The 12,362-nt window shown below is 32.8% G+C and overlaps 1 protein-coding gene across 1 annotated transcript in view; it reads right to left on the reverse strand.

Moving 5' to 3' along the window:
• SEMA3A (semaphorin 3A) overlaps nt 1-12,362 on the reverse strand; it is a 232,359-nt gene that overhangs the window by 41,141 nt on the left and 178,856 nt on the right. The window contains exons 7-11 of the mRNA XM_056118541.1: nt 8,169-8,311; nt 6,400-6,514; nt 6,241-6,310; nt 5,275-5,419; nt 2,066-2,285 (exon numbers count right to left, since the gene is read on the reverse strand). Coding sequence (XP_055974516.1) covers nt 2,066-2,285; nt 5,275-5,419; nt 6,241-6,310; nt 6,400-6,514; nt 8,169-8,311 — 693 coding nt within the window. The remainder of the gene's footprint in view (nt 1-2,065; nt 2,286-5,274; nt 5,420-6,240; nt 6,311-6,399; nt 6,515-8,168; nt 8,312-12,362) is intronic.

Raw genomic sequence — 12,362 nt, forward strand, 5'->3', positions numbered from 1 at the left:
GCACAGTTTACTCTCATTTTCACTGTTAAAAAAAGACAAAGTGTTTTAATGACAAGAGCTGTCACTTTTACTCCCTGTTGGTTTATGAAGACATTAATTTTCCACCACTTACAGGCATGTTCATATTCCTCAATAGAATGAAGAACATGGTCTTATTAAATTAAAATCTTTTTCTCTTCAACATTCCTGTTATGATATGTTAAAATCAATTATTTTAAGCTCCACCTGGTTGGTTTTAATCAAATTAACAAACAAATCCTTTAAAAAAGTCTTGTCAATAAATAAAAAAATAAAAATAAATTACACTGAGAAATTACTCAATTTATTCCTACTATTTAAAAAGTATACATTTCTAGGGATGCAGTATGGTATGCTATGTGGGATCTAAAATGCTTGCTCTTTTTCTAAAAGAAATCTTTGAAGATGACCCTTTTATGTTCATCAGACTCAAACTACTCAAAGAACTGACTAAAAATAAATTATGTTAAATCTGCTCAGTGCCTCTGACCTGTCTCCAATCTCCAAACATAACTTAATCTATGTTTCAGATCAAGTTTTACTGAGTTGTATTTCACACAAATTGAATCAGCTTACTCAACTAAGATCAATATATTATTATGTGCAACTTAGTTAAACGGTAAAATTACTGTAATCAATTTACTTTGCTGAAGGTTGACCCTGGTCTGTGCTGACTGATAGTCATCTACACCATTGGACATTCCAAATGCTCCTGAAATCGGTTCCTTCAAAAAACTATTCGTGTCCAAGAATTAAAAACTCATGATTGGATTTCTTTGGTCAAATAGCCAGGAGCAAGTTTTTGCTATCTTGACAATGACTGAGGGGATTCTTAACATGTTTATGCTAGAGGTGAAGAAAAAGGCAAGTCACATTATTGAACAAACTGAGTAACTCAGTAGAGAGATCTAATTATAATGTGACAGGAAATGATAACTTATTCCTTGCAGAGAATCCTATCATCTCATAAATACAAAATACAAATTTTATAACTCAGTTTACGCTTGCAATTTTTGACTTTCAATTAGCAAATACCTATTGGGATTGTTTTGAAAGAAATATTCTCATGCATATATGTAGGCTGGAATCTATTGCTCAGAATCTTACATAATTTTATCTGATAGCGTAAGTATTTCACAATTTTGTTATGAAAAATTATCTTTGAAGAACTTACTGCAAAGTTACCATATTCCTGTGTTAATGTAAGGCTTCCCTCTGTTTTGCAACAAAGTGAAGTGGATGTTAGACAAAGTTTTGGTAGAACCTTGACTGTTTCCCATTGATATGTGTCAGCTAACAATGTTAATTGAGACTTAGGAATTTATTACCTTGGAATATGACCCAAAAAAGCAATTTTCAGAGTTGTAACTGATACTTTTAAAAGAGTATTATAATTTTCAAAAGGAGGAATAAAATGAAATATGATGCAGTGCAATTCATTCTAAAATATACTAGTGGAAATTTTATTTATAATATGACAATAGAAAAATGCCTACTTTTAGGTAGCTATAGAAGTTGTTCTAAAATGTACATGAGGACTTTGTTGGTTCATTTCATTGTTTTTTGAAGGCTGATTTTTTTTTAATTTGGTATGACAAAAACACTGAAAATTGTCAGAATTATTTGTTGCAAGTTTTCACCTTATAGCAATAGTAAAAATCAAATTAATTAATTTATTTATGAGCCATTATTTTAGGTCTTGAAAATTTTTGGTATGCCTTGAGAAATTTATCTTTGTTCTAGAAGGCACTGATCTGAGAAAAATTATAATTTAGGAATGTGCCTTGATTGCTTACCCAGTTATTACCTTTTTCTGGTTATTTCTGTCAACTTTTGATGATTAGAAAGGAAATTTATTTTAAATTAATATAATGGCTTGTCTAAAAATGTAGCTCATTTGTAAATATAGTATATTCAATTTTTAAAAGTAACTTACTAGAGATTATACCTTGTAAATGAGTATAAAACATCACTGGATTTTAATATCTTAGTGGGTTAAACATATTATCCTGAAATAAAACTTAAGAGTTGACTTTAAAATGATTACCTGTTCCAATAAACATAACATCATATTGGCCATCTTCTGCATCCACTCGATCAACAACAATTTGTGTAAATTGATAATTTACATCTGTTTTGATCATTATTGGGCGGTTATTAATAGGATACACAGGATTGTACATGGCAGGGTGACTTCTTGCAAACGTTATAACATCATCAGGAAGATCCTTTGTAGAATCAAATCCACCAAATGTTTTACTGGGACACTATTAGGATAAAGAAAATATCTTTTGATTAAATCCAATTTAATAATTATAACATATTTATAAATGCAATAAGTCAGTGGTCTGGAAATCATATTTTTCAAGTAAAGAAACTATTAACAAAAGGACAAGGATATCTCAAATTAATAGATGGAATATGTAACACTATTTTCTCAAAAGAGCTAACATCACACTGGGATTTTATTATGTCACCTACTCTTAATCAGAAATTCTAGGTACATCTAGTGAATTCAGTATTCATGAAGAGCCTGATGGATCTACTGGAGGCTAATGTCATATATTTTATTTATGTGAGAACACATTTAAAATAGTGATAGAAAAAGTTACAATTAAATGCAATTAATCAAAGAAGCTCTGAAAAATTTTATTGGATATTTAATTTTTCCTATGGTATGATGTCAAAAGAAAGTTCCTATCACTTGAAAAAAAAAGTTGTAAAGAAAAACTTAATTACAATTTAAAACTTTAAAGCAAATAGAAATTATTCTTTATTGCCTTATTTCCTTGTTAACCCTGGAAAGTAGCACAAAATATTACTGATTTAATAATTAAAGTTGTATTTTGGGCAAGGAGAGAAATTATTACAAGTTTTTAAACACCTGGCTTGGCATAAAAATTGGCCAATCATAGGGCTGGTCAGACTTCTTTGTCAAGATCATGAACGATCGGTTTGAGGCCCTCCATGTTTCCGGAGCGAAAAGATGCCATTGGGCTACACTAGCACGCGACAGGGACAAATGGAGACGTTACTGGCGCCCGCTCGAGCAAATCGACGACTAACGGGAAGTTAAGTGATTAAGTGATTAAGGGCTGGAGCAATAGCACAGCAGGTAGGTTGTTTGCCTTGCACGCACCTGATCCAGGTTCAATTCCCAGCATCCCATATGGTCCCCAGAGCACTGCCAGGAGTAATTCCTGAGTGCAGAGCCAGGAGAAACCTGTGTGTATTGCCGGGTGTGACCCAAAAAGAAAAAAAAAAGGAAAAAAATCGGCCAATTATAATGACTCAAACAGAGCATATGATAACCAGAGAGATATGTGGTGCAATGGCATAGTAAAACCTATTGATGTAAACAAGCCACACAAAGCAGCAAAGTCAAAATGAGAAAATTTTGGTTTCATGATTTCTCTTTTCATACACTTAATTATATGATGAAGTGTGCAGAGTATAGTATTTGTAGTCTCTTGCTTTTCATACTGCACTTAAGTCATATTCCATTTGATATAAGAGCATGGGAGCTGACATATAATCAGGAATGGTTCTTAGAAGAGGCTTAGAAGAAGAAATCAATTGTCCTTGTCATTACCTTGATATATATCATTAATAATTCATGTTTCAATAAAAGAAACATTTTACAATGAAAAAACTATCTACGGATGAATACTGTGGATTGCATGTATGATAACTATATGTATAAATATGCATGGACAGGAGTAATAGCACAGCAGGTAGGGCATTTGTCTTGCACACAGCCAACCCGGGTTCAATTCCTCTGTCCCTCTCAGAGAGCCCGGCAAGCTACTGAGAGTATTCTGTCCACACGGCAAAGCCTGGCAAGCTACACATGACATATTCGATATGCCAAAAACATTAACAACAAGTCTTTCAATGGAGACATTACTGATGCTTGCTTGAGCAAATCGATGAATGGGAGGACAGTGTTACAGTGTTATGAAATTACATAAGAAATAATAAAACTTATTTAATGGCATTTAAAATGAAGTATTTTCCCCTTTTCTATATTACCACTTATTGTGCAAGAAAATAGAAATGTGCAAATTAAAAATTAAATAAAAAATTTAAATTTTATATTTTAATCTTATAATTTGTAGCTGCATTTTGACTAATGGATCTTTTGTGTTTCCATGAACATAAAGAAAATGCCATTGTACTCACGCATTGGAGATAATTTAACACATTTTTCCCACTAGTGTTGATTGGATGACACTATCAGTTGTTACTATCTTTGCAAATAAATTGCTGAACTTTTTTATGAACCTAGCTTTATCTCCACCAGAAAACCTTTATCTCATTCTTAAGGTAATAATAGTTTCTTTCCTTTGCTTCTAGACTTGGTAGACATTCCTGAATTAATATAATATATTATAATAACTGTCTATAACCAATAGTCAAGGACTTAACTTTTGGAAGTTCTCTATAAACTGCACTAAATTCTGTCTCTGCATTTGTATCAGAGTACTCACCTGTGAAATGAGAATTATGATTGGGTTACTGCCACTATATGAATATATATCTATTGCTATGCATGATTATATATAAATGTTTTGGAACATATCTACTATATAAAATATATACTTATTATTACTAATTCTAAATACATTTGGCATCAAAATTTGAATTCATTTTCTAGTCTCCATAGCAGTTCAATTCCTAAAGCATTGAAGTAGTTCTACCAACTTTGTTTAAGTGACTTAGAAAGAGTTGGTTTAAGAGTATGGTAGATGGGGCCAGAGAGATAATATAGGAGAAAGGGTTTGCCTAGCATGCAGCCAACCTCTTTAGTTTTCAGCACCACATACTATCCCTGAGCATAACCAGTAGTGACACCTGAGCACACTACCAAGGATTACCGCTGAGCTCTAGCCTTCTGAAGTTATTTTTTAAGTACAAATTCACTTAAAGTTTCTGGAAGACTAAAGAAAAGAGGGTCAAAACAACAGCTTATGTTAAAATATCGAGATCACAATTTCTATGTGAGATATTTTTTGCATACCCTTTTTACTTACTTGAGGTAAATATCCCACACTCAGGGGAATGTAATACATATATTTAGTGCTTTTTCATAAAAACATGCTTTTAAATGTAATTCTATGGTATCACAAAATCCAACACCAGGCTTTCATTTATGGTCTTTTAACTTCTGTACTGTATTCAGTCTGTATTGAATACTTGTTTAGGCTTTCAGCAGAAATTCATTTATTTCACATTTTAAACAGCAATGCCACTTACAGTTCCAGGTCGTGGGTAGGGAACTCTTCCTTGATAAGGTACCCACTGATAATTGGGACCATCCCTGTGAGCATATGGGCCAAGAAACACCCTTCTCACATCACTCATGCTATACATACACACAGCTGACCCCTTGAAGATGTTACTGGAAAAAAAAAACAGAATAAAAATTGGCTTTCCCCTTTATATAATGGCAAGGCAACTGTTGATACTGAGTTTTTTAATTAGGTGTCAGTTATCAAAACTTGCTTATCAATTATTAGCAATTCTAAGTACTGCTTGGAATTTTCTACTTGCATGTACAAAATCATATGCTTACTAATTTATAAATATAAAAATAAGTGGGTTTTTTTGGTTGTTGTTTGGTTTGTTAACTATAGAAGTTTCCAGTAGTGGGAAGCATCATCCTGAATTTTATAAGAGATAATTATTGTCTAATTGACAGCAAGAGCCTTTGGTGAGATGGGAAAAGGGCTGAGGTAGAAGGTGTAATAGGAACCAACGAGTGGGAAGAGGGTGAGAGGAGAAAGAAGAGGGGCAGGGAGTAAGCAAACAAAAGAGTATAGAGTAGGAAGACAGATAAAGGGAAAGTTCAGGGAAGTGTTAAACATACTTTAAACTTAAGTTTATGTTGGTACAAATTCTAATAGAAAGTCATATTTTTTGTTTTTATATTACGTTACTCAAATGTTTAAGTAAAGTTGTATATAAAAGTTTATATTTTTCAAACTGTTTCATGATATGTACAAAAATTATCCTTTATTCCCATAAAGTTTATTTTTAAATATTCTACTTAGGTCATAATTTATTTCAGACAAATAGACATCAATAGAAAGTGTATTAAAATACAAGCTCAAAAATTAAGTCTAGAGAGTTCTTTCAAAATAAATTTTTACAGAATATGTGTATTTGGAATACATTTTAAGGATTGAAGTTTCAATGATAATAAACTACTAAAATATTTACCTGGAAGTTGTAAACACTCCATAAACAATGGGATTTTTTGGATCTTTAGAATTCATTAAGAATACATCCTCTGAAAACAAAATTTGATAAAGTTATAATTTTGTTGGTTATGGCAAAGTGTAAAAAAATATTTTTGTACTAACACCATCAGCTACTTACGCAACTCATCAAAATGAGTGTCGATACCATTTGGACCTGGTACTGAGCAAATCAGACGAGCTTTAAGGAATGTTGTCCATTTATTCACCAGACTTCTGTGTCCGCCAAAGTCATTCTGCAAAGTGAGAATACTGATTACAAAAGCACTGGAAATGAATTACAATTTAAACTATTTTCCCACTATTTTTGTTTTTTTTCTTTGTTTGATTTTGGACCACATTCGATGACCATATGTGTCTGTCTAAAGATACAAAGATATTTTTGTATCTTTGTATCTTTAGACAAGTACAAAATGCATTTTTTTAATTTTCTAAAATCTTAATTTTAAATAACCAGTTGCAAGTAACTATTACTTCTCAATATATTGTTAGTCAAATAAACTCATTCTTACTCAAGAAAAGATTTATTAGTGCTTTTAACATTTAAATGCCATTTTTTTCCCTATTCTGCTATCACATGATCTTGCTCCCATGTTACTTTTGCTCTGTGTTTCTGTCTATGTGGGTTCACAGACAAAGCTTGGTACATAACAGGAACTTAATTAGTACTTATTAAAAAAAAGATATTCCTTTATAATTTACAGCAAAAACTTCTCAAATCAAAAACATGCTAGCATAAAATAATTTATATGCTTAAACTTTTGAAACCATTCTTACTTTCCATAAATAACGTGTTGAAAAAATATTTACATGAATATTAATAAAGTAGCACTGCAGCACTGTCCTCTCGTTGTTCACTGATTTGCTTGAGTGGGCACCAGTAATGTCTCCATTGTGAGACTTGTTACTGTTTTTGGCATATCGAATACGCCATGGGTAGCTTGCCAGGCTCTGCCGTGTGGGCAGGATACTCTCGGTAGCTTGCCGGGCTCTCCAAGAGGGATTGAGAAATTGAACACGTGTCGGCCGCATTCAAGGCAAATGCCCTACCTGCTCTGCTATCGCTCTAGCCATGTTAAATGTAAGAAAGCAAACATTTTTCAAAGAAAATATAAATTTATTTTATTAGAAATTCATATTATGAACATATATCTCACTTTAAATAATAACAGATGACCTCTACTTGCAATTTTATTTATTTTTAATTTTATATATATATATATATGCTTTTTTGCTTTTTTTATATATATAGAGAGAAATGCACAGGGATTACTCCTGGGTCATGCACTCAGAAATTACTCCTGGCAATGCTTGGGGGACCATATGGGGTTCTGGGAATAGAACCCAGGTCAGCCACATGCAAGGCAAATGCCTTACCTGCTGTGCTATCACTCCAGCCCCACTACTTGCAATTTTAACAAGGAAGTTGTTCATTAACTGAAATAGGTTTTCAACTAATTTTTACCACTGGAAATTATTATTATTATTATTTGCTGTTTTGGGGGGTGGGGTCACACCTGGTGATACACAAGGGTTATTCCTAGCTCTGAACTCAGGAGTTACTCTGGCAGTGCTTGAGTGACCACACGGGATGCTGGGGATTGAAGCTGGGTCTGCTGTGTGCAAGGCAAATACCCACCCGCTGTACTATTGCTGCAGCCTTGAAATATTTTTTGTGATGAATCAATTGCCTAGCCACATTTCACTGTATTCATATATATGTGAAAAGGTAAAGGTAAAGGTAAAGGCCCTCCCGTTGATCGTCGATTTGCTCGAGCGGGCCTAGTAACGTCTCCATTGGAGACTTTGTTGTTATATATGTGAAAAAGAAAAAAAATTATAACAGCCTGGATAGCTCTATTTCTTTAAATGCTTTTAATATGATCTCACCTTGCATATCTGACCTATTCGAGCATGAGTGGCCTTTCCAGTGTGTTCTCCATCTATAGCATTTTCCCGGAAGAAGAAATATACCTTGTCATCTTCAGGGTTGTCACTCTCTGGGATAAGGTGTGCACTAATAAACTTTGGATCTGAGAAACAAATTAAAGCACACATATAGATTCAAGTTGAATAAATAATTCCTTTCACTATAATAATATATTATATCCTCTTACTTTTTTTTTGCTTTTTGGGGGTCACGTCCAGCGATGCACAGGGGTTACTCCTGGCTCTGCACCCAGGAGTTACTCCTGGCGGTGCTCAGGGGACCATATGGGATGCTGGGAATCGAACCCAGGTTGGCTGCGTGCAAGGTAAATGCCCTACCCACTATGCTATCTCTCCAGCCCCTATATTACATTCTGTTAATCTTAATTTATATCAGGTAAAACCATCTTCATTCACCTTTTCCAGTACACATAAATGATTCTTTTTACATCTTAATCAAATCAATTTCTAACTCACAACAGTATTCATTAGTTTGGTTATTTTTATACTGAGTAGTTCTAGTAATCTTGTGGGACTACATATTACAAATGTATTATTGGACATTTACTATCTGGAAAAATCTAATGCTATCAGATATTACTCATTACTGGCTCATTATTCTTATTCTATTAAAATATTAAAGTATAAATCAAACTACCATTTAAAAAATCTAACTTGTAGAAAAATGCATATAAATAGAGATAGAATCTAGAGAGCTTCCCCTGTTGTTTCCTATCTTGTGAAACAGAAGCGTCATTTTTCTAGATACCCAGTTAAAACCTTGGAACCTGGAATTGTAAATCTATTTTTATTAATAGAAGTTATTATATAATTCCCACTCTGAAAGTCAAAGTATATCATAAGGATTTTATACTTAATTGTGAACCTTTTTTACTACATGGAAAGTATCATGCTAAGTGAAATGAGTCAGAAAGAGAGGGATAGACATAGAAAGATTGCATTCATCTGGGGAACATAAAGTAACAAAATAGGAGATTAACATCCAAAAATATCCGAGATAAGTACCAGAAGGATTACCCCATGGCTTTGAGGACAGCTGCACATGCTAGGGGAAAAGGAAGTTCAGGTAGAGAAGGGAGCACCAAATAAAGGGTGTTGGGAGGTTCCCCTCAGGATGGGAAATGCGTGATGAGAGCAGACTATAGACCGAACAAGATTGCCACTCAATGTCTCTTTTGCAAACCACAGCACTCAAAAGGAGAAAGATAACGGAGGAGAATGACCTGCCACAGTGGTAGGGTGGGATGGGGGGATGAAGGGCGGGAGGGATACTGGGGCTGGTGGTGGTGGAGAATGGGCACTGGTGGAGGGATGGGTATTCGATCATTGTATTACTGAAACCTAAGCACAAAAATTTGTAAGTCTACAACTGTACCTCATGGTGTTTCACTAATAAAAATTTTTAAAAAATTGTGAACCTTTTTTAGTCTTGCTTTATATTTTTTACACTGAATACAATTTTTGGATGTTTAAGTATTGTGTTAAATAACAAAGCCCAAGTTCTCCCTGTTGGTGAAACCCCACATTCTATCATATTTATTTTTATCATCATTAAGATGTTACAATATATAGTAGTACTAATATTAATATTTCAGGTAAGCAGTGCTTTAGATCACACCTACCACCTTCATGTCAATATTCTTCAATAATTGTCCTTGGGTCCCTCTCATCATCCCCATTCCCAGTTATTTATTCACTCTTGCCACTTGACTAACTTAGTTCTATAGTTAAAACCGCCAGTTCTGATTTCATTGGTGAATATCTATTTAATTGGCATATTCTTTTTTATCAACATTTATACATCATTCACTATTTACTCTCTTTCAAAATTATCAGCAATATGTTATAGCCTTCTTATTGTAATAAGGTGGTGCTTACTGCCTATTGGCAATATTGAATTGAATATAGAAATTTCTAAAATCCACAAAAAGAGAAAAATTGAGACTCTGGAAAGAATAGAATAGACTAGACTGTCAACAAAACTGAGTTCACAAATAGGGGAAGGGTAACTTGATAGAAATAAGGGAATGGTAAAGGAAGGCATGAATAACAAGGGACTTAGAAATTGTGGTGGAAGAATATTGAAACTTTGATGGTAGGCATGTCAAGTAACAGTGTGTATCTAACACATAAATTTTAGCACATTACAACCATGCAACTGGAATTAAAATAAAGTATAAAATGAATATTAGAAATAACAATTAATCTTACCTTTGTCTTAAAGGAATGAAAAGGTTTTCAGAGAGAAAATTTAAAAATTTTTGTCCCCAGAAAATAGGTCACTATTGCGTCCTACAGAATAACAATGAATATCCCAGGAGGGAAATTACATGTGCAAGACTGTAACAACAAAATCTGTTGTATATGGTGGTAGCAGTCAACAAAGAGAGAAATGGTCAATGACAACAAAGGTTTTAATAGAAGTCAGAAAATGAAGTTCAAGAGTTTATATTTTAATGATTATGAGATATATCATTGATATATTTTTAAATCTGTAAATGACATCATTCAATTTCTATTTGTAAAAAATCCTTTGGCTCCTATGAGGAAAAAATTTATAGTGATGGAAAAATAGATGCAGAAAGACCAGTCTTGAGGCTAAGAAACACATGAAAAAACATCTTTCATTAATTATACTATTCAACTGCTAGTCAACAGGAAATATAAAAAATCAAGTATAATTTGATATTTATTCTTTTTTGTTGTCATTAGCCAATGACACAATATTTACATTCTTCCTAAAACTTGTAGTCCTTTTCTCGCTTGTGACTTTTGTAACTCTGAACCTGAGTTGAAACTATTTATTTTTTATTATCTCTTTCATGAATTTTTAAACCTGAATCCATAAATAAATACACTTCCTAAATTTCTCTTTGAGCATCTTTATTCCCCCTCCATTTCCATAAATTGCATTATTACCTCACATTTTTACATATTCAAATATTCTTAATTCTTTATATTAAAATATTTCTTTTTAGATGTTTATTCATTTTGTTTTATGTCAAAGCAATTAATCTAAGACTATATATTTTTTTCTTTTCTTCCGAGATCCAACTCAGCATTCTAAAATTCTGGCTACATTCTTCTGCCTACATACTTCAATGAAATTTTAAAAACACTATGATTAAGAAGGAACTTACTGACTTTCCTTTGAAACAAGTTCTAACTTTCCGTTTTGGTCAACATTAGTATCCTCACCTACATATAGATTGCTATTTTACCTAAAACTGTCTTAAATTTCGGTGGTCTTTCTGTTCTGTGTTATAAAGTTGTAATCAAATTTATTATTGCTATCATTTTTTCTCCCTCCCCCTTCTTCAAAGTTGGAGAGTAATGTCTTATTTTTAATCACAAGTGTAGTTTTATTTAACTTATCTCTTACATCTTTTTTTACTAAGCCATCATACACTGCTACTGAAGTTAGTATGAATGCATTTGTATCACATACTTTCCAAACAGATTTGTAATGTCATAAGATATGACAAAATAACACCAATTAAGATGTGGCAAGTGGAAAGAACAATGAGGCTGTTGTTACTCCATTCCAGTAATAAAACTAAAACAAAAGATTATAATACATTTGTTATTACATATGTTTGACATGAATCATATTTTTAGCTCCATGCTTTCTAATAAAAGAGGAAAATGGGAGCATCATATTTACATTGATTAAGTGGTTTTAATATTAAAAAATTAACTTAGGGCAATCAGTGTCATGTACAAACTAATCCTGACTTGATTTTCCAGCAGAGCTGATTATAGTTCCTGTTCTTTAAACCCATAGTGAACTTCTCCCTTTGGAAAACATGGTATTTACTCTACTCAAGCAATGAGTTTATAGAACATGAAATTTTATTTCTACTTCCTTTTATGGCATTTCATTCTTTTTGCTAAGCATTTGTCTTCAATTTCTCACTCTCTTACCTTAAGCTTCTATAAATAATAAAGCATTCCCTTAAGAATATTTTGAGTATGACCCATAGAAGTAATCCAAATGTAGATTCTTATTTTCCTTTATCTTGACATTAGCATTTAAGCTTTTTTCCCTGCCTTGGACTCACCTTCAACATACCATATTGTATACTATCATCTTTGAACACAAACCATTCCTTGATGCTTTGTGAATATTCCTCA

This window comes from Sorex fumeus, unplaced genomic scaffold (genome assembly GCF_029834395.1).
Source record: "Sorex fumeus unplaced genomic scaffold, SorFum_2.1 ptg000037l, whole genome shotgun sequence".
Lineage (NCBI taxonomy): Eukaryota > Metazoa > Chordata > Mammalia > Eulipotyphla > Soricidae > Sorex > Sorex fumeus.